The 22,918-nt window shown below is 46.2% G+C and overlaps 1 protein-coding gene across 1 annotated transcript; it reads right to left on the reverse strand.

Moving 5' to 3' along the window:
• Nucleotides 1–723: 723 nt before the first annotated feature.
• Nucleotides 724–11,257, reverse strand: PICK1 (protein interacting with PRKCA 1). The gene is made up of 13 exons (XM_030467563.1): nt 11,142–11,257; nt 10,589–10,704; nt 9,470–9,581; nt 8,805–8,933; nt 8,601–8,667; nt 6,191–6,280; nt 5,730–5,783; nt 5,580–5,642; nt 5,098–5,231; nt 4,221–4,313; nt 3,184–3,234; nt 1,284–1,428; nt 724–1,053 (listed from the first exon to the last, which is right to left on the reverse strand). Exons 2-13 carry the CDS (start codon nt 10,627–10,629, stop codon nt 809–811), a joined length of 1,224 nt encoding a protein of 407 aa, XP_030323423.1. The 5' UTR covers nt 10,630–10,704; nt 11,142–11,257; the 3' UTR covers nt 724–808.
• Between the last annotated feature and the right edge of the window lie 11,661 nt (nt 11,258–22,918).

A 22,918-nucleotide genomic window follows, 5' to 3' on the forward strand; every position in this document is an offset into this window, starting at 1 on the left:
GCAGCAGCTCAGGGAGTATGAAGAAAATGTCAGCCAGGGGAAAAGACTTCCAGATCTTTGCAGAGGGGTTGCAGCAGCTCAGCATGTCAGGCAGCTCCTGCTCCAGCTCCAGCAGCCCCTGCTCTGAGAGCTTCCAGCAGCCCCTTGGATGGAAGGGTGATGAGATCTCATAATCTACCACCACCAGTTCTAGGTATCACCTTGGACTTGCTCCTGTTTCTTGAAAACAGCAGCACAGAGAACTTGGAGTGCTGGGGGTAATCATCCTACAAAAATTGGTCCTGCAGCCCATAGGGACAGATGGAAGAGACAGAGGAAGTTAAAACAGGTCAGAGAATGGAAAGCTTCAAGACAACATGCAGTGGGGAGAAGAAGACAATGCTGGTGCTAACATTTTCCCACAACACAAGGGGAGGGCAGAGGGGGCTGTTCTATCCATTTGGAATCATCTCCAGATATTTAACTGGCCTCCATGAGCCAGAAGGGAGTGGGGCACCCCACAAGCTGAGCCATGTCCTATCTGTGACAGTCACAAAGAGGTGTCATGGGGCACTTTCCTCCCCACACCTCAACACCCGAGTTGGGCAACAGAGGTTTCTGGAGGAAAAAAAGAAATAACCAGGCAAAGAAGCAAGAGAACAGAGAAGAAAGCAGAGGCTGGGTCCAGTCCAACCAGCTATCCCCACCCAAAGCAGAGGAGGAGTCCGAGGCTGGACATACATAGAAAGTCATGGAGGATGAGTTGCCACATGAAATATATGTTTTTGTAACAGTCTGCAAAGTCTTTCCTCTGGCCATCCTGGCATGCTCAGGCATCATCAATGAGCTTTTCACCATTTGCATCCTCCTTCCCGCTACCCTCTCTCTCGCTTCCTTCTTCTTCATCTTCTGCCCCATCTGTGTATGTGTCCTTCTGCCCATAGCTGAGAGTAGTGCGGGCAAGATCCACCTCAATGGGAAAGACATCTGCATCTCGGAGCACCGCATAGCAGTCGTCGTAGTACTTGGACATCGTGGAAACAAAGCGCTGCAGCTGGAACACGATGTCTTGCACTGCAGTGGAGGACAAGTTGGGAACAAATCAGGCAAAAAAACCTTCAAAAGCAGAGGATGAAGGCTGTGATCAAGCTTCCCTCATCAGTATTAATTTGACTCCTACGCTCTAATCCCTTTTGGCACCTGAGGATGGGTGTCTTGGGTACAGCCCCAGAAAGGTTCTTCATGAAGGCCAAAGCCACGTCAGCCTGACCCCTTCAGGTGCTGGATGCAGCAGTTGTACTCACCGTGTTTCTGGTCCAGGAGCTCTATTTTCTCTAGCACATCCTTCCTCATCTTGGCAAAGCGTGTGCGAGCCTCCTGCCGGCAGCGCAGGATCAGGCGATATTCGTAGTTCCCGGTGCTGACGCGGTAGAGGGGTTCACCCAAAGCCTGCCAAAAAACACAGAGGCATTTTAGAGACTCCCTCAACAGTGCTTGTACACAGTTTGCCCACTGCTGCAGGCTCAGAGTGAACTTGGGTTATTACAGCCCTCTCAAGCTTACCAGACCTGCAGTCAGGAAGCATCAAACATTGAGTCACAGAATGGTTTGGTTTGGGTTGGAAGGGACCTTAAAAGGTCACCCAGTCCGACATCTTCAACTAGATCAGCTTGCTCAGAGCTCCTTGAAAATGTTTCCAGGGGTGAGGCCACCTCTCTGGGTGCTATGTTACAGTGTTTCACCACCCTCAATGTAAAAAATTTCTTCTTGTATCTGCTCTGAATCTAACCCCTTTTACTTAAATCTATCATTTCATCCCCTCGGGGGCAACCACTGAAGTGCAGCCATAATTAGGGGGCTAGTAGCAGCTGGTGTTAGTAAAAATAGGCTTTAAAAAATAACTGATATGGGGAACACTGAGCCATATAAACAAACTGGCAGTCAAAACCAAATACACTCCAACCACATGAAAGAAAAGCATCACTGCTAAACAAAGACAAGGACAGGAACCTTTCAATCCAGCATGGAGAAGTAGAATTGCTTCCAATTTGAACTATTAAAACAGGCACTATGAAGAAGTCTCAAGTCTGAGGGATACAGTAATTTATTTCAACCACACAAAAAATTCTGCCCTTCTGCAAGCTTCATCCTATTTTCATAGCATGACATATCATATATACAGGGAACCATGTGGTGTGGTACAACCATCCAGGCACAACACTAGAAACCAGTAAGGGGGACCTATGTGGTGTCCCACAAAATAGTTTTGAGAGAAAGGGGTCAGATCTGTCAGCAAAACAGCATTATTCTCTAGCACCTGTGAACATAACATACATAAAAATATGCCTTACAGACTATGGCTTGGTAACGCACGCTGCACATGCCAGAACCCAAAAATATTACTCTGCTGGGCAAAACTGGGCTATTTTCATTTAGCAGGAAAGATATAATTAAATCTTGTGTTAGGAAAGTTTTACGCCTTCCTGGCACTGGGAACTGGGCATTCCAAAAATTCAAATTCCTGCTCTGAGATTTCAGTACCTAGGACAAAACAAGATCTTACTCTTATGCAGGGGAACTGGGCACATAGGGGAGACCTTTAGAGATTTTAAACAGAGCTGATAAGGATTAGTCGTAAAACTTTAAACCCAAGAGCAAGCTGTTTTACTGGAGAATGTTGCCAGTTTATTTTTCTGATTTTAAATGACTTACTTTTAGGGAAAAGCCTATTGTTAAAAGAGATCCATTTATCAGTTTTCCAAAACTACAGATGCAGCTTTCACATGCATTTTGCTGGAGCAGCTACACCTCCATTTCTCAGAAACAAGTCCAGAATTAATGATAAGCTGTAGACTACACACAAACGCAATCTGTGAAGATAACACCTTAAGCCTCCTTGCACAAGCTAATGTTACTTAAACACTGAGACAGGCAGCCACTGAGCAAACACACAGCAGAGGAGATGTCTATTCCCTCTACTATTACACAGCCCCAGTGACTCGTGACAGCTACGGGAAGTGTTTCCTTGGTAGCATTGAAGGATCTCAAATTTCTATTATGCTGAGAACAAATGCGTGTAAAACTTAGGATGTATTCACTAGTGCACACAGGAACAGGAGGGATTTTGCAATTACAAGGCAGTGTGCAGAGGGAAGCTGCAGAAACAGGATATGCAGTAGTCATTGCCACAGTACTGGTACTCACAATGCAGCTGTACTCTTCATCATCCATCTCTTTGACTTTCAGGCAGTAAGACTTTGTGGTATTTAAAAAAAACAGGCAAAAAGCAAAACAAGAAGGAAATATTAAGAATTAGAAGAAACATATTAAGAATTAGAAGCAATTTCATTATCAGCCATAGTTGTACCATTTCAAGCCCTCCTTCAATGCTGCAATTAGGGACACTGTGGGAAGTACAGTGGGATCAGAGTATATTAAATATTCCAAGTGGAAAGAAAATCTATCTAGGGAAAGATGGGGAGAGAGAAGGTGCTTATTATTTCTATTACAGGAGCAAATACTTTGGAGAAGTATAATGTAAGTAAGACAAAAATCTTGTGTTCATCTACTGTGTGGGAAAACACAGTACCAAAAAAGTATGAGAAGGCAATAAATAAAGAAGGGGAAAAAAAGATGAACTGTGGGAAGGATTGATGTGGGAAGACATGCTGCCACATTCACTTGCCTTAGGGCTGCAGCTCCAAGTATTTCTCTAAACTAGTAAAAGTAGATTTCTACAGTTATAGAGCAGATGCACTTAACAACCCAACCCTATTTTTTGGGATGCAGAAATCAAAAGGGGAATGGAATGGAGAAGTGGGAAATAAAACATGGTCTAAATGAAAACAAACATGATTTGACAGTGGTTTTATCTGGCTAATGAAAGACTATCCAGAACTACCTGAAAATAGGGACTACAGTGATGGTGAGCTATTTAGGGGGGTTAAGGAGCATAAGTTGCACAGGAACTCATTACAAATAAATAAGTAGATTAATTTGGTCATGTAGAAAATAAGTCGCGTGGATTCTCTCTTACCAGTGAGAACTAGTGAGAACTAGTCAAAAGCAAGGTGCTGCACTCTGACTAATCCAGCAATAGACAAAAAATTGGAAAAAATAACACCTGGATTGTGGAAGGATGGATGTATGATTATATAGGCTCTATGTGACCCTCAGGGTATGATTCTAGACATAATTTCAACCAGCACTAAAAAAAAATAAATCCAAAAAGAGTGGCTCACCAAATATTCAAACTTGACATCCAGGTATTTTTTGATAGTCAGCCTCGTGTCAGGAATGGCTTTGTTCAGGTATGTATTCAAGTCAGTAAGCATCTGCAAGGGAAACATCCAGTTGCTGAATGTAAGACCAAAAAGCATGACGAAAATTCAAATGCAACCTTCCAACCAGCATAGGTCATGAGACTGCCTCGAGTTAATTCTTTTTAACTAGAGCATATCTGAAAGAAAATATTTGATCTTGACTCAGAATTGCCATGGTTGGAGTATTCGTTACAGTAACTGCCACGTGGCTCCAGCATTAGAAATGCATGCCTCACTTCTAGTCTGAATCAGTCTTCTTCCAAATAATCTTGTTTCATTTTCCACTCGTCCTGGAAAACACTCTCCCTGAATCAGACATCCCCCACCCAATGCTGTCCATGCAACATGGCACCTAAAGTGGTGCTCACTCAAATCAACATTTAACCCTCTTTTTTCTAAACTGGAAAAAAACCCCTGGAGACCCTCACTCAACTATATTGACTGAAATCCTTAGATTGCTCCTTGACTACTTATCTAACCCTTTTAAATTTAGTGACATCTTTTAATTATGGGTACCAGTATCAATGAAAAGGGCTCTAGGGACTACACTGATCAAACATCCCCAAAAAGAAAAAGAGGGGGACATAATCATGTGCAACAACCAAAGACTGATACATTCACTATGTTACCTCCTAGCTTCTTCATGAAGAGAGTTCCCTAAAGGGAAGCAGACGAAGACAGCTCTTCCCACAGTGAATGAACTTTTAAGATCACATCTTTAAAGACAGGCTTCTGTCTTTCTAGATTCCCCTCCTCTCCTCTCCATACCCTTTATTCTTATGGTTAAATTGTTTACCGGCTTAATTGTTTTCAGAAGGTGAATCCCAAACTTCTCAATGTTGCGATGGGCATCAGCAAATTTCACAAAGGCTTCACTGGCAGCTGGTTGTGGCTCCCGTACACCAATGACAGAGAAAACATCTCCAAATGCTGGGTAAGGGTAAAAAATAAAAACAGCTGAAAGAAGAGGTTGACCCTGGAGAAAAAATCTTGCCTCCAGTATCACAACTCTTTCTCATGACCTTACAATTAGCTGGAGAATGATGCCACATATTGCCTAAAAACTGGAGATTGGCGAGGTATTTCTTCAGTGTCTCCCGTGAGAGACAGGGCCTGTGTTATTTTCATGACCACTAATGCCAGAGGAGCAGCCCTTCCCAGCTCATTTCTGCAAGGCTTGGTTTTTGTTGAGTGAGTGAATCATGCATCTAAGCACAAACTAAAACCTCTGAAACTGGGTGTCAAAGATTTCTGCTCTCTTCATTCAAGATTCTTTACCTCGGTGTGTCTGGGATAGCTCGAAGAAAGCCCTGAGAAGATTCTTGGTGTGCTCTGTCAAGCCTGTGATGGAAGACAGAAAAAACAACTAAGTCATTAAGTCATTAGTCCTTCTTTACCATTTGATGTCCAATGGAAGACAAAATTTACCTTTGTATAACTCTGCAGTCCTCTCCAGCTCCTCTAATCTCTTCACTAGTCCATCTAAAATGGAAACAAGAATCAGAATACAGAATTACAACAGTCCAAACCAAGACATGGTTAAGATTTGACTGACTGGAAAAACACCATTTTCATATTTTTGGTTCAAATTTCTCTCACCTCCAAAGCCTGTCCCCAGGCCCAGGCTTTTAAAGTAACTGCCAACTACTTTTACTGTGGGGTGTCATCACTTACCAGTATTTGCCACTTTAAACTAATTTGACCTGAGCTAACCTTTAAATGGCCCCAGTGACAGGATGCATCACTCAGGAAGGGCAGAGGCAACCACAACAGCGAAGTACAGCAGAAGGAAAGAATTATGAAGGAATAATGTAAGTGAACATAAAAAGTTTGTGAGCACAAGAGGGTGACCATTCCCTTAAGATAATGTCCTCCTGGACAACACTTACCATTGCAAAGTATGGCTCTGCTTAACCCCAGGGCATCTGCTGTCCCGGAGCTCATGTTCTCTACCAGTCGATGCTTTACCTTCTTCAACACTAAAGGCCAAAAGAGAGCAGCAAACCAGGATCAGCATCATTTCTATGGGCATGAAAAACACACTGGCATGCTTCAACACCTTCTCAGGGCTTGAATAAACTGTCCTTAATGACCTTAATAATGACCTTAACTCATTATTGAGGCAGTAAGCAGAAAAAGAATACCATAAAAACCAGATGTTCAGTCCAGCTCTGCAAAGGCCATCTCCTATCTTCTGTTCTGCTCTCACAGCCCATATACTTCAGCCAAAGTGTTCCAGCACCTGGAGACTATTCCAATATATCTCTTTGATGTAAGTTGCCTCTCATGATATTTGGACTAAACTTTGGTCAAGCCACACGCTGTATTACTGTAACTAAAGTCAGGAGACAAGACTGAAAGCGTGATAGATAATATTTAATGCTTGAAGTTACTTTTGCTTACTTTTATCTTTTGCATCTTAGCTAAACCCTTCCCTTAATGGAATTAATTTCTGTCTTTGGCAGTCATACCCTGAAAATTACTGGAGACAGTTGTGCCCTCTTTGGAATCAGATCACTTAAGTTACATTTACTTAGAGGCAAATTTGCAGGGGTGCCAAGTGCAGCTCCCAAGAATTCAGCTGGACTCACAGTGTTCACCTCTGGAAATGCCATATTCTCATTGCACTTTAATTTCCCCCAAAATCCATCTCAGTCCTCACAATCTTCCTGAACTCCCATCAGTTTATTAGCAACTTAATCACCATGAAAAGAAAGAAAAACAAAAGAAATAGCTAGAACTTTATTAGGAAAGTGAGAAAGGTAGACCATATTATGAAGACAGCTGTTTAGGCTTACTTGAAAACACACATTTCCTTTCTCTCCTATAAAATTTTGGTTGTACAAATCTCAGTGCAGATAGGCACCGAGATGATCACTGCTCTCCAACCTGAGAAACTGCAACCAGTGTTTGTGATAGATACATTTCTGTGTACAGAAGAAACTCTCAATAGATCAGCATAGTTTAGGAGGATTAAACATAATTTAAAAGAAAATCATAGAATCATAGAATCATAGAATCCTAGGGGTTGGAAGGGACCTCGAAAGATCATCTAGTCCAACCCCCCCTGCCAGAGCAGGGCCACCTAGAGTACATCACATAGGAACGTGTCCAGGTGGGTTTTGAATGTCTCCAGTGAAGGAGACTCCACGACCCCCCTGGGCAGCCTGTTCCAGGGCTCTGTCACCCTTACAGTAAAAAAATTTTTTCGAACATTCAACTTGAACCTCCTGTGCTCCAATTTACACCCATTACCCCTTGTCCTATCACTGGTCATCACTGAGAAGAGCCTAACTCCATCTCCCTGACACTCACTCCTTACATATTTGAAAACATTGATGAGGTCACCCCTCAGTCTCCTTTTCTCCAAACTAAAGAGACCCAGCTCCCTCAGCCTTTCCTCATAAGGGAGATGTTCCACCCCCTTAATCATCTTAGTAGCTCTGCGCTGGACTCTTTCAAGCACTTCCCTGTCCTTCTTGAACTGAGGGGCCCAGAACTGGACACAATACTCCAGGTGCGGCCTCACCAATGCAGAATAGAGGGGGAGGAGAACCTCTCTTGACCTACTAACCACACCCTTTCTAATGCACCCCAGGATGCCATTGGCCTTCTTGGCCACAAGGGCACATTGCTGGCTCATGGTCATCCTCTTGTCTACCAGGACCCCCAGGTCTCTTTCACCTACACTGCTCTCCAGCAGGTCAGCCCCCAACCTATACTTGGACATTGTGTTGTTCTTCCCCAAATGCAAAACTCTACACTTCCCCTTGTTGAACTTCATCATGTTTCTCTCTGCCCAACTCTCCAGCCTGTCTAAGTCTCTCTGAATGGCAGCACGGCCTTCCGGTGTGTCAGCCACTCCTCCCAGCTTAGTGTCATCAGCAAACTTACTGAGGGTACACTCTATACCCTCATCCAAGTCGTTGATGAAGATATTGAACAACACCGGTCCCAGTACCGACCCCTGAGGGACTCCACTAGTCACACAAAAATAATAATTATCTAACACAAAAATAATTATTATCTAGTTGAGTTTCGTCATCTATGCAAAACACAGCATAGAAAGACAAGCTTCCTACAACAACAGTCAAGCCTCAATTTAACTTCCAAGACTATTTCCAGAAGTCAGGGAAGGTTTTTTTTAAACCTGTAATCCTCTTTGACAATATCCATCTGAAAATGACTAAACTAGGAGGAAGACTGAAACCAGAATTTTACTTTGCTCTAAACTGGGGCCAAGCTTTCATCCCTCCAGCTCACTTTAACACTGTATGGAGAAAAAAAAAACAATCTTACCGATATCCAAAGATTTGCCTTGTTTTGGGTCAGCCTGAAGCTTGTTGTAGTGAATTGTCACTTCTCCCTGTAAAAAGAGCAAACCCCAAACCGCTGGGCTGGCAGCAAGTAGCAGTGTCTTCCTTTATCAGTGAACAATAAACTGCCAACTCTGACCCAGAAGTGGGTCAAACTATAACCCAGTGGCCCCCTCCTACCTCTCACCTTTACCATCTGTATCATCTTGGCCACCTCCACCTTGGTCTTCCCTTTGACAGACTTCCCGTTCACTCCCGTGATTTCATCTCCCGCTGCGACGGTGCCATCCAAAGCTGCTGGAGTGTTATCAAACACCTAGTGGAGAGGAGAGGAGAGAGGGCACAGGTAGTCTGGAACCAAGAGGAAGAGGAAGGTGAATGCAGGGCTGAAGGTCAAGAGAAGGACAATTACAGTCCTCCTGTTTTAACTCAGTTGCAGGGCTGAAGGTCAAGAGAAGGACAGTCACAGTCCTCCTGTTTTAACTCAGTTGTGTTTTGTTCATGGTGAACTCGCAGGTTTTCCCCTTTTCTAACCAAGAGGTGAACTGATCACCTTGTTCCCTCAGGACGTTCTTGCCTTCAGCATGTACTTCCTCAAGTCCACCATTTCTTGACGCTGAGCACGTCACACCATTCCCCTGTGAATTCTAACTTGCTCTCCAAGGACAAGGATAGTTTCTAATTTAATTCTTCCACACCCACCAGTTACTAGGGCGAGGAGATGTTGTTAACTGGAAACTGAGATGCCTCACCTTGAGACAACCAAATAGCACTGGGCTCCCCCTGCTCCCCCATCTCTCAGGCCAACACTGGTGTACAAAGATGGTTTAAGCTTCCTCCCTGAGTGCCCACCTGGACAATGTAGAGGCAGGGGCAGTACTGTGCTCCTCCCCCAATGCTGATCCCAATCAGGTTCTGAGAGTCCTTCTTCAGGGTCACTGTCCCAGGTACAGTGGGGATCCCCCTAGAATGGGAAAGATTAATAACTGAACACAGTAGGCAGAGCTGCACGAGCCTGAAACAGCTCCAGTACCTGAGTCGATACCAACTGGAAACATACTGGGCAATGCACGCTTGAATTCATCACATTATCATGGCCACAGAATCTATCAGCACAGGCCAGCAGAAAGACCTTCTGACCATCTTTTCTGAGACTATGTGGAAGGATTAGAAGTGGGAGAAACACCCTCACCCACCAACAGGCACTGAGGAAACACAACCACGTTTCAGGAAGTGTTTCATCTCCTCTGAGTGTTGCAGGGCAAGGAAACCTGCAGAGCATTCATGAGATGCAGGTCAGGTTCCTTGGTAACCTCACCAAACCAATACTTTCTTAAGAAATGCCAATGCTTTCCTCCTTACAGATCTCACAGATTTCTCATAAACTGGTTTGGGTTGGAAGGGACCTTAAAGATCATCCAGTTCCACCCCCCTGCATGTGCAGGGACACCTCCCACTGGACCAGGTTGCTCCAAGCCCCATCCAGCCTGGCCTTGAACACTTCCAGGGAGGAGGCAGCCACAGCTTCCCTGGGCAGATCTACTGAGCCCAGAATTTCTCTCCTCTTCTTCCTGCCTCCTATTGTATTTCCTCCACTATAAATATTTTTCTTTCTGGCTCAGATCACCGATTTATGGAAGATTCTTCACCAGTGCTTTGCAACGAGAAACTCAGGGTGGTCATTGCAGAGCAACAGAAAGCATCCTTTGCTCACCAGCACAGAGATGTCCCAACCCCAGTCCCCAGGGGCATCAAAGAATCAGGGCTTTTAAACCTGTAGCTCTCTTTGACAATATCCATCTGAACATGACTAAACCAGGAGGAAGACAGGAGCATGTTCAGGAACCAAGCCTGACTCTTCAGCACACAGCACCAGGTGCTGGTCACTCTATCCCTTCTCATGAGGTTTTGGCTGCCAAGACCATTTCTACTGCTAGCAAAAAGACAGGAAAAGACAAGCAAAATACTCACAGCTTATCTTCTTCAATATCATAGTCCAAATCTGCAAACATTTTTTTTTTTTTAATGTTTATTTTTTTGTGGTTACGTGGAGCCTGTTCACCTGAAACTGCTTATTCCAAGCTCCCCTGGGAAGAAAGAACAAAGCCCCAGTGAACCCCGTGATCTCAGCAGGAAACGGCTGAGCACCAACCTCTCACGCTTGCCAGCCCCCTTCTCCATTATCTTTAGGGTTCTGGGGCTGGTTTTTTTTTTATTTTTTTGGGGGGGGGGGAATATCGCACTATGGTCGAGGAACCCATGTGAGGTGGGAAGGGGGGGGTGTCGGTGTCCCGGCGGCCCGAGGCATCAGCCCCAGCCTGGCCTGGAGGTTTGGCGAGGGATGAGGCGGGGGGCACCCTGACAGGGCCTGAGAGCGGCGCGACCCCCGGCCCTCGTCCCCATCGAAACCGTTGCCAGGGCAACCGCGGAAGGAGGCGGGGAGGGGGTGGCCCTGAGGAGGGGTGGGGGGGAACCGAGGGGTGTGGGGTGGGGGAGTGGGGGTGGGAAATGTCCCGTGGCTCACCGGAAGTGGCCGCCTGGCGCGCGGCCCCCGCCGCCACCTGCCCCCCGGCGCTGTCACCCCGCAGACACGTCACCGCCGGCGACAGACCGGAAGCGGCACAGCGACCCCGCCGAGCCCCGCCCCCTCCGCGCGCGTCCCGCCGCGTTGCCATGGGGACGGAGACCCCGCCGGGGAGGGGCCAGCTGGGTCCTGCCGCCATCTTGAGATTCAGAGGAGGGGAGAGGCTTCCAAGATCATCCAGTCCAACCTTTGACCAACACCATAATCTAACTCCTGAACCATGTCCTTAAGCACCAGGTCTGAATGCCTTTTAAATGCCACCAGGGATGGTGACTCCACTGTTGCCCTGGGCAGGCCATTCCAATGCCTGACAACCCTCCCAGTGAAAAAATGTTTCCTAACATCCAGCCTAAACCTCCCCTGGCACAGCTTCCATCCATTTCCTCTGGTCCTGTCACAGTTCACTAAGGAGAAGAGGCTGTTTCCCTCCTCACCCCAACCTCCCTTGAGGTGGTTGAAGAGAGCTCTAAGGTCTCCTCTCAGCCTCCAGACTGAACACCCCCAGCTCCCTCAGCCACTCCTCACAGGACTTGTGCTCCAGGCCCTCCATGAGCTTTGTTGCCCTTCTCTGGACATGCTCCAGCACTTCTCTGTCCCTCTTATAATGAGGGCTGTGGGGTGGGGTGTTTTGGTGTGTCCTGAGGGGAAGGGGATCCCCGCCTGTGGTGCTGAGCCAGTAGAGCCCTGCCCTTGGGAGAAATTATCCCGTATTGTGCTTCCCTGATGGCTATAGAAGTAAACTGATACATTTTTGTTGTGACTGCAAATCTACTGCATATAATGTATACTGAAATAAAATTCTGTTTCGTGAAACAATGTGCCCTATGAAATTCACAATCTCAGGTAAATGAACCAGTGAGCTATCAGCCAGCAGCCTGCAGGCTGAGATAACAGTAGCCCAGCTCTGCTCATGTAACTCCTGAAGATTCTTTTTCTGACACTAAACAGTAAGATGTTGATTTGGGCTCAGCTGTGTCCAGGCCTTTTGCATGTAACTAGGTAGCAAAATGAAGGAGCTAAGGGCCTTGTAAATGGCAAAGACCAATGGAGAAGGAACTTGCAGGATGGCTTCTGTGAAGACCACCTAAGACACACACCCCCAAGAATGCAAATATTACATTAGTTCCAAGAAGTCTGATGTTTATTTCAGTGAGTTTTATACACCTGTATCTAGTAGTACAATATAAGCTATGCCTGTTGTTACTCATGTCACGCACAGCTTTGAGAACTCTCTTGTGCATCCAGAACTGCAATAAAGAATGCCTGCCTTCTAAAACCTAAAGACAAGTGTTAGAGGGTTCTTTCAGCAACCAAATTTTACTGTATTACCCCCCCATCTTCCCCATCGACCTTCCTCATCTTCCCCCTCGATCCTGAGGCCCTCAGGCCACTCCAGCCACCACATCGAGCTGAGAGGCAGTGTAGGTCAGCATGGCCAGTTTTCGGGCTACATCCAACTCTGCTTTATGTTTCTGAAGTTCCCTGGTCACAGCAGGGCACCCCTGGGCTCAGGAAGCTGCAGAGGTATCTGCAGCTGAGGATGAGGTTGGGAACCACGGAACTGAATGGGTTGAAGGGTTTCAAGGTACAACATGGGACAGCAGCACCGTGGCTGCTGTTATCAGTGGACTGGGTGAGCTATCAGCTGTTCTGTCACCAGGAGGGGCATCCAAAGTTTGCCCACCTTGAGGAAAAGATGCTCGTTTGCACCGGTCACTTGGAAAAACACAGAGCTATTACCAATGGAGAGTGGTGAACCTGTACAAATACACCCATCGCTGGCCTCCCACAGGAGGGTGGGGACAGAAAGACATTTGTGAATGCGGACACGTCTTGGAGTGATGGTTCAGCTGACATCAGGGACACAAAGAGCTTTGAAGTCAGCTGGCACAATTGTCCCTGCTGCTGAGAGACCAGTGGCGACCTGTGGAAGCAGTGACTGGGAAGCCAGTCAGCACAGCTGTAGGCAAAACCACAGCAGGGGCATGGGTACCAGAGGGCTGCCAAGCTTCTGCATGTTTTGCTCCTCTGCAATGTGTGTGTGTGGGGTAGTGGTTAGGTGTGCACATGAATTTTCTGACTCCATCGAATCAGATGGTGCCATCACTGGGAGAATGCTTTGACTTCCCAGAAGAATGAGGCTGCCTGTTGTGTTATGTGTCATCTCTTCCAGCTGCTGCTGGCTTCTGAGCAATTACCAGGCTGCCAAACCTGACCTACTGACGCAGATTAAAAAAATAAAAATAAAAGTGCGCTCTTTGAAATGAAAACTCCTCTGTGACCAGGAACAAGGACTGGCCAACGATAATGACCTCTCTTGCTGGCTGAGAGGGTGGTTAGTGTTTGCAGTGTGCAGCCCCATGAATTTCTCAGCTGCATACTTCAAAACACCAACAGAAACCACCCACGATTCTGGAGTGCAAAGGCAGGAGCGTGATGTTGTTAATAATCACTTTGAAGTCCCAAGTCTAAGAGGTGATTTATTTATGAAGGGAAGCGGAATGAAAAGTGCAGTCCTCCAGGTAGGAGGTCCCTGAAGAGAAGAGGCTGACATGCTGACCCTGGGTGCTGACAGGAGTTTTACATCAGTGAAGCACCAGAATTGATGAGCTAGGCCCTGATCCCTGCACGTGAGGAGCTAGCTGGGTCTCCATGGTACAACAGCACCTGACTGTGGCTGAGGATAACACAGAGAAGACAGAGCCAGTTTCTTCCTCATGCTTTTGTACATCAAAGGGTTGCAAGTTACAGCATGGAAATTCCAGTTATTTAAAAGGAAAAAAAAAAGTAAAAATATGTAAGGGTGGGTAAGCACTGTTGCAGCAGCCCAGAGAGGTGGTGAGATATCCATTTCTAAGAGGAATGTGACCAGACAGATCTGCAATGCTGTGGCACTGAGAGAGACCCGGAAACATTTAAAGCTTCAACAGAGTAGATTTAGACTGGACATCGGGGAAAAAAAAATTCACAGAAAGAGTGGTCAGACACTGGAACAGGCTGTCCAGAGAAGTGGTTGAGTCACCATCCTTGGGTGTGTTTAAAGGTTGTTTAGATGTGGTGTTGGGGGATATAGTTTAGGGGAGAACTTTGTAAAGTTGGACTCGATGGTCCCAAGGGTCTTTTCCAGCCTGAAAGATTCTATGATTTTGTTGTGTAATTCTCTTTCAAATTCGTGGATCAAAACAGCTGCTTGTGACTTTCTTTTCCTTAAATACTTAGTTTGAGATGTATTTAAAAAAAATAATCTGCCTTTCTGTTCTCCTCAGAACACATATATAGCTTTGCTACTGACAGCTGGGGGTTAACAGAGGCAGGAGGGAACCTGCTACCTCTGTGCCACCTACAGCCCTGCAGTGGCTTAGGGGTCTGGGGAGTCCCACAGGGTCCCTGGGCTGCTTCATCACCCTGGGCTTCGGAAGGTGACTCCGGGAGGAGGTGACCAGCACCAGCCAGCCAGATGGGTTTCATTTCTAAAGGAGGGAGCTCCACCGTGTGGGCACTGCTGAGAATCTTCTGCTGAGAGAAGGGGCCTGTATTCAGGCTTGATGGATCTGCAGCCATCGGGTATTTATCCAACTTTACAGCAAGGAGGAATAAAAAAGTTTCCCCCGCAGCTCGGAGAATATCTGCATAACCTGAATCATTGCTCAGAGCCTTCTCCATGGATGGGCAACTGGACAACTAAAAGTGACAGGACCTCATTTCACCTGGGTCTACTGCTGCTGCTTCGTCTGCTGGGGGAAAAAACCTGAGCAGTGAACATCTCCTTTCCTGGCAGCTCATGCCATTAGCAATAAAGACAAGAGGCAGAACTGGCCTGGAGTAAAGAAAAAAACCAGACCTGCTGACACTGACAAGCCCAAGACCTGTAGGTCTGATGTGCCTTGCTTTTGTGCTGCTCCCCTGATGTGTGTGTCCTTCAATATGCTCCTCAAGCGTCGGCTTTTGTACGCGTGTGCTGACTGACCCTGCCTTTTGTGTACAGTTGTTCCAATATGTTCCAGATTGAAGGGATTCTCTCTGTGTGTGTTGGAGGATAAATCTTCCTGTGCCCTAACGCTATGGCTGTCTCAGTGCTAGAAATCCATCTGATTGCCTTTTGCCTTTTCCCAAAGGGAAAGGTAATGAATTACTGCTGAAAGTGATAATCTAAAAAAAAAAACAAAACAAAAAACCCCTTCCTGTCCTGTATAAAAAAAAAATCCCAGGAACCTGTTTGTTCTCAAGAATGAAAGTGATTAGTTGCATAAAAAAAAAATCTAAAATGCAGCTTTATCCTGGAAAGTGGGCACACTGCTGACTGTGGCTTGGATCAAGAGGGCTCAGTCTGCAAGTACAGACATTTTTGCACCCCCAAATAGATGATCTGTGGAAAGCCATCTCAGGTTCTGGGAGTCAAACTCCTTTCTGCTTGTCTTTCATCATGTGTAATAAGGAGTCTGCAGGCAGATCACACATTGCATGTCTAGTTTAGCTTCTTGGCACTCAGATGCATTTCTCTGTACTGGGTCTGTGCTGAATCTCATGTTTCTGGCTGCTTTTCTGCTCCTGTTGTCAGCTTAGTATCAACACAACTAACACTGAGCTAACATCCTCCTTGACTGCTGTCCCTCCATCCACCTTGTCTGGTTTTGGAGGGGACTTTCAGTGGGTGAGTGCAAGGATTGCATTCCCTGCCCACTAGTACACAGCCTGTCTGCCCTATCCTTGGTCCACTTCTGCTGGGTGCTCCAGACTCCTGCAGAAACCTCTACAAAGTGCAGGTGGGGAATGGAAGTGGTGGTGGCCCCACTCAAGTGGATTAGGGGACAGTCATATGCAGAGGTTGCTTATCACATGCCAGGGTGTGTATCTGCTGCTTGCACGGGAATCCTGGCTCTACCAGCTCAGAGAGGAAGGGGTGAGAAACAGAAAACATGGCTACAAATGACCTGGCTGCTTCTTTCCCAAGATGTACATCTTACTGCTTACATCTCCCAGAATGAGGTGTGCCTTCAGTTCATTCTGACAAGCTGCAGATATCCTTCCCCATGGGGGCACCAAGCTCCAAGTGCTCGCCCCACAGAATTTCAGCAGAACACAGTATTGCTGTCATTTGGAGCTAAGACTAACTTTTTCAGTTGGTGAAACTTCATCTTTTTAGAGTGAAAAGTAGTACTTTTTTGTGCATTGATTACATTATTTTTCTTACTGTGCAGTTTAATTGTCCTTCCTCTGAACTTGCCTGCATCTAGGATAATCAAGAGCTTATACAGAAGGACAAAGGCTGGCAAAATGGACAGTGCTCCATGGTAGATGCATTATGTTTCCAGAACCATTAAAAACATTTCATTCCCCCTTGACTTTGTCCCCACAGATTTCTCCTTCTCAAGGAGATAGGTCTCAAGAGCATCACCTTGTACACACCAGCACTCTACTGCTCAGTGCTGACTCCCCTAAAGGTCCAGCTGTTACCTGTATGAAAACATTACATGCAAAGGCTTAAACAAAAATTGAACATTTTTTCTGAGACTCTGCAGGTAGAAAGCATGGCTCCTGACTTGGCTGATTATTTTTAATTTATGAGGCAACTTTCAGCCTTTCCAAACCAGGGGCAAAGCCAGGAGTACTGCCAGCCTGGTGAGGTGCTGTCACTCAGAGTTTGTGGTCCTTGGGTTGAGTCCTTGGTGTGCAGAGAGAGCCCTGCAGTGGAATAGCGACCGGGCATATGGGGGACCACATTTTTTTGTGAACAGTGGCAGGGTGGAGGGTGGGAAACAGGCAGACACTTGCCCTCGTTACGCATGGGTCTAACATGCCCAATTACCCCATCCTCTCCTCACCTCTGCCATGTAAAAGGCCCTTGTTGAGAGTGGTCATAATTCACGGTGAACACCCCGCCTCCCCCTTGCTCCCTTCACACCCGCCGCTCTCCATTTTCCTTCCAGAAAAAAATGTCTCTTTGATGAAATGAAATGGCTCAGTAAAAGAACCCCTCAAATGGTTGGGGACCCCTGCACTTGGCCACCCTTGCCCACTTCCCAGCTCTATTTCTGGCTGAGTTTGGAGTTTTAAGTGGGCTGACCTTGTGCCCTGGCTGCCCCGGGGGTCAGTGATGAAAGCGGATGGAGGCTTCACAGTCAGGTCTCTTGTGTGTGACTCTTTTGTTCCCGGGACAGGGGTGTGCAGTGCCTGGGACAGTGCTTAATTGTTCGGGGGCACTGCTTTACCCATCAGGCCCTTCTCTGGGTGGCCCCAGCCCTTCTTGCTCATGCGTGGGAGGGATGCAGCTTCCCCACTCGGGGTAGAGAGGAGGAAGCAGAGTTTGAGTCGCTCAGCATCATTTCTGGCTTTTCATCAATCTGTGTAATAAATTCTGTGGAGTGCCAGAGAGACAGGGGAAAAAACAAAAGAAAAGAGGAAAAAAAAGAAAAAAAGGAAAAAGAAAAAAAAAGAAATAAAAAAAGAAAAAGAAAAAGGAAAAGAAAAAAAATAATTTAAAAAAAAATTTAAAAAGGAAAAAAAAAGAAAGAAAAAAAAAAGAAAAAAAAAAAAGAAAAAAAATAAAAAAAAGACTTCCTGGCATTTTTGGCCAGCTGTGCTCTGCAGGATGCACTCTGGCACTGAGAACTCCCTCTGCCTTTCTGCAGGTGTCTAGTGAGGAAAGTCCAGTGGATCAGGCAGGATACACTGGTCTTAGCCTGAGTGGAGGCGATGGGTTTGGACCAGGGAGTGGACAAGCTTTGGGTTGGGGCACATCAACAAAGTTGTGTGGTGGTGTGGGGGAGCAAGCCCAGGGCTGGAAGAATTGAGGCCCCTGGACAGCTTTGCTAGACCTGAACTGGGCACCCGCATCTGGCACTGCCCTGAGGCCATGCAGAGGGGCAGTGGTTTGCTGTTGGTATGCATGGGGAGGGGATGATGCTGGAGAACCTGTGGGAGTGGTGATAAAAAGAGTTGAAGTGGACAAATGGACAAATGTCCATGGTGGAGGTAGGTCAGCAGAGCTCAGGATGAGCATGTGGGAAGCCTTGTGTCACTCAGTAACTCTTTGGCTGACTCCTCAGCATCTTTCTTTTCATATTGAGCCCTTCCTGTGCTTTACATCTTCATTACAGCTGGAGGCTGGGGCAGGAGCCTCTGCAGGAGGCCCTCCTCTCTCTGCTGTTTCAGGGAGTGACTGGGCAGAGGAAATGGATAAAAGGAGCAGAGGGTCAGGGTTTAATTACCCCATTGTGAGCAGAGACGAGTGATGGACAGAGACTGTCAGTGGGTCACCGATTAGCTGCTATGGAGCAGACAGAGGAGGAGGGAAATGTGATGAGCCCCCGGGACAGATCAGCACTAGGGAGAGCCATGAGACACAAAGATGGCAGCTCATGATGGGAGACACTTCGTGTTGTTTCCTCCATCCTTCATCCTCCTCTTTGTCCCAGCTCTATCAGGAGCCCTGTGGGCTCAGTAGCCTCCTGCTGGGCCCTGGCTGTTTCACTGGTTAGGGGCAAGGGCTGCCGGGGTGGAAGGTCCCCTCCTACAAACTGCACTGAGTCTCCCTGCAGGCAAGTGGCAAGAAAAAGTGGAAGGAGGGAAGAAGAGACGGAAAAAAGAAAGGGAGGAGGGAAGGAAAGGAAGGAGAATGAAGGAAGGGTTGCTGGTGGTTGAGGTATAATGCACATGCAGTGGTCCTCTGGGCAGGTGTGAAGGTCTCCTGCAGAGAGATCGACACAACCAAAGTGGAAACCAGGCTGCCTGTACTCAGCCCCACTGCCTCTCCACTGCCTCCTTTGGACATGGCTGAATATCTCAGGTCTTAAACCTCTCTCACCATGGCATTCCTGGCATCTGTTGGCTCTGGGCCTACGGGAGATCAGGATTATTCTCTTGGCAGATTTGGTGACCTGGTTTAGTGTAAGCTGACTGTAGAAGTAACAAGTTTCAGTAAGCCGTATCCCTTCTGCTTCCAACCTCATAGGTACTTCCCCCTCCTTTCCTTCTCACACCCCTATCAAGCTCTTGTTTCTAATCCCACTGCAGTATCTGAGCTCAGCCTCCCAAGCCTACATCCTCAAGAACTCAATCCACTCTTTTCCTTGACCCCGCCCTCAGTCCTGCCATACAATGCCACACCAAAACCTTCTTCCACCAGTCCTGTTACCCTCAGTCTCAAGACTCCTTTCTTCTCCTACCCTTACAGTCCCGCTGCACATCCTCTTTTAGATTCTGACCTTCAGTTACTAACTCCATCCACAGTTGTCCTCCAAGGTCCTGCTTCCCATGTCCCTTCTACCCATCACTCTTACCCTTTCCCCTCCTTTTCTTGACTTTCCTCACTCATCCTTTACCCCTCTTTCCTGTCCCCTTCACCCCTCACCTCCTGGGTTGTTTGCATGAATCGTCTCTGGAGTCATGAGATCACCGTTTTTTTCTGTCTCTGTCAGTGGGAACATCACATTAAGGAGCGTGGATAAGTGACTGGGGGCCATTGGGGTGACTCTGGCACCCCCTCTCCCCACCCTCCCAACCCCTCTCTTCTTCTCTATCAAAGGAAGCTTTGTTGTCCAAAAGCAGAAAGAAAAAAAGCAGATAAAAAAGCGGAACATGTGATCTCATTTGCTTTATTTAGCCATCCAGCTATCCCTCCTCTCTTTTCTTGATTCATCTAAAATTATCTAAACAAGAACCCATAATCCATCCTGGGGCTTCTCATCAGTGAAAGACATGGTGGCAGTTTCTTTTTTTCCAAAGGGACTTCAACAGCTGACCTCTTGGTGTCTTCAGGGTGGAAAGGCGACCCTGATGGGGCTCTTTAGGCAGTGTTGTGTCTTTGTCTACAGTAGTCTCCACTACAAGACTGTAGGATTCCATCCTGTGAAGGGGAACTGGAACCAGGGAGGAGCAAATCCTCTTCTTTGTTTCACCATTGCTAATTTAGGGTTTCTAAGACGATCCAGTGAATCCCTGATTGCTACTTCAGGGGCACTGCTTGGTGGGGAGGTTTATGTTTGTAGCGTTAGATGCACAGCTTTTGAAAGAATTAATTTTTTTATTGACTAGGGTAAAATTCATCTCCTTAGGGTGCTTCGGTTGTCCTTTAGGATGAGGATAATGAGTGTTTATCTGCTAAGGCTGACTGTACCCTTCTGGTAAGCACCCTGTACAGAAGACCTACTGTGGGAGCAGTGGGGCACAGCTGGGCTCGCAGTAAGGATCTTTGCATCTGCATTGGGATTCATTTAGATGTTATCAAGCCAGGAGGCAGGAAGAGGATTATTATATATTTTTATTTATTACATATTAGATGTGTTTGATGCATTACATCGAAAGCTGCTCTGCATGTAGTTTCCAAACAGATACAGTTGACTTAGCACAAATCTTTATTGTGGGCACAGTCATACAAATATAAGGACTTGGTCAGTGCACTGTTTTCATGATGTTTTAACCAACTTGGTTAAAATCCACTAGACAAGAAGTCCTTCTAATGTGGGAATATAATGGCCCTTTTATCTGTATAGTCCATTCCCCTTCTCTACAGGAATAAAAATCCACCAGATAACGCCTTATATCCACAGATTTGTATGTGTGTGTGCGGGAAGTCTGAAGGCTGAAATGTAATTATTGTTTGTAGGGCCGTCCAAAATAGTTAAAGCACTGAACAGGAGAAGAGTGCAGAAAGCTTGCCAGATGGAGCCCAGCAGCATTTGCTGTGTTCACCTAAAAGTCGACACGGACTGAGATGGAGTTGGGATAAAGGGAAGGTAAAAGAGTGAAGAGGGTCAGTAGGGAAGAAGATGAACAGAAAGGCACAAACAGCAAGATTTGCTTCAGGTGACTTTCTTGCAGAGGGCAGTATCTGCAGGATATACTTCAAATGCTCTAAAAGGTAGGGACATGTGGATTTGGCTGGGAAATTATTTCTTTGCAGAAAGGTCATTTTGGAAGTTGCAATGACTTCAGTGTCATGTGAACTTTCACATATCTCTGTGTGTACGTGTTAAATGTCTCGGTGAAGCAGAACAGCAAAGAGACTATGGCTAGAAGGATGTCTGTGGAAATGCTTGAGGTATAATTTCAATGTGGTGCAGGAAGATGTGATGCCCATGGGGACTTGCCACCCCTTTTCTGTGGCAGAAGATCATGCCTGAGAGGATTTACAGAAATGGTGGGGAGAGATTATACAACATTACAACCCATCCAACAAAGAGAGTCAGCTCCAGCTTACAAACAGCTGAATCAGTAAATGCGGAGGCAAGACCTTTTTTTTTTTTTTTTTTTTTTTTTTTTTTTGTGCTTCCCATATCTTTTTTAATAAATGCAGAGTTCCTATAGAAATCTAGACCTACTAAAGTGACCACTGGACTTCTGCCAGTTCTGGGTCTCTGTCATTTCATTTTCCTGAAACAGACTCCATGACTCTATTCTAAAGAAATTTCCATTAGCATGTTGGGCTGTTTCAACTTATATCCTGCCCTGCTTTGTCTGACTCATTTTCCCCCATTTCTAGGAGAAGCCCGAGGGAAGGCAGAGGGCCCTTCACATAGATGCTCAAGGTCTCTATCAGATAATAGATGAAGAAATATTTGCCATGACCGAGCTATGGTCATTTTTTGCCATTCCTTAGTCACTTGGCAGCCAATGGAGGGAAGAGGCGAGAGCAGGGTGGGGGAGAGTAAATGAGACAGAGGGACAAGAACAAAAGATTCTTTTGTGGTACAGGGAGAGAGAAAAGGGAAAGCATCACCAAATGCCCAGAAGCCATGTTTGTAACAAGAGACCTATTCTCTCAGCTACTTGGAAAACAACTTGGAGTAAAAGGCTCTGGTTGAATTAACCCTTCATTGAGGTGATTTACTGAGAGTGCAGGGAAGAGGCACGGCCTTGGGAGGCGTAATCCCTGTGACGAGGTAACAGCGTTGGCTCTTGCGCAATTTAAAGCAAGGATTGGTTGTGTGGGAAGAGGAGATAGGGGTGACTCTGGGTGGTTTGACCATACCAAAGTTATAAAATGTCAGATGTCCTTTCTTCCTAGGAGCTTTGGTTTTGGTAAATATCACTGGAGGGTTTTTTGAAGCATATGAGGCAATGACTCTTTTCTGTTAACATTTTTTCTAGGGACACTGGGACTTCAGACTGTGGAGAGAGAAAGGGAAACACCACCCCTAAAATGTATATTTTACTGCAGCATAATCTGGTCCTATCACAGTGTCTTTGAATTCAGTTCCTCTTGCTGGCCTTCAAAAACTCTGTTCTCACAGAATGTATCTTCCTTGCTTATGTCTTTTACTGCCCTTTGGCTGAGAAGAACAGAACCTGGGCTTCTCCATACAAGTGAATTGAAGGCAAGCCAAATCCCCCATCCCTAAAGAAGTAACCAGTTTTATTTCATCGTGAACACTCTCCCTTAGCCTCCTTCCCGCCCTTTCTGAGGAGGCTTCTTTCAATGAGTGGATCTTTGGGTGAAATGGTACTTCTGTGGTGATGGCACGAGAAAAAGCTCTACTCGAGGAAAGAGAATCTGCACCTATTTTAATATGAAATATGGGACATCAGCCAGGTCAGTTTGTACCTGAGCTTGCTTCCATGTGCTCTTCAGATTAAAAGAAGTGAGATATCCAGATTTGAAATAAAAGCTTTTTCTCCCCATGACACTACAGAGGTGAGAGCACCCCCACCCCTGCGATGTCCTCATGTGGTGCCAGGCAAAGGGAAGAAAAAGCAGTTTGGAAGCGGAAAGTCAGTGT

The sequence above is a fragment of the Calypte anna genome, chromosome 1, assembly GCF_003957555.1.
Source record: "Calypte anna isolate BGI_N300 chromosome 1, bCalAnn1_v1.p, whole genome shotgun sequence".
NCBI classification, from domain to species: Eukaryota; Metazoa; Chordata; class Aves; order Apodiformes; family Trochilidae; genus Calypte; species Calypte anna.

Coding starts and splice junctions, on each gene's coding strand:
- PICK1 (XM_030467563.1), bottom strand. CDS start 10,629: ATGTTTGCAGATTTGGACTATGATATTGAAGAAGATAAGCT. Junction 8,934..9,469: donor CCTGCCTCTACATTGTCCAG/GTGGGCACTCAG, acceptor CCTCTCCACTAG/GTGTTTGATAACACTCCAGC. Junction 5,643..5,729: donor GACTGCAGAGTTATACAAAG/GTAAATTTTGTC, acceptor CTTCCATCACAG/GCTTGACAGAGCACACCAAG.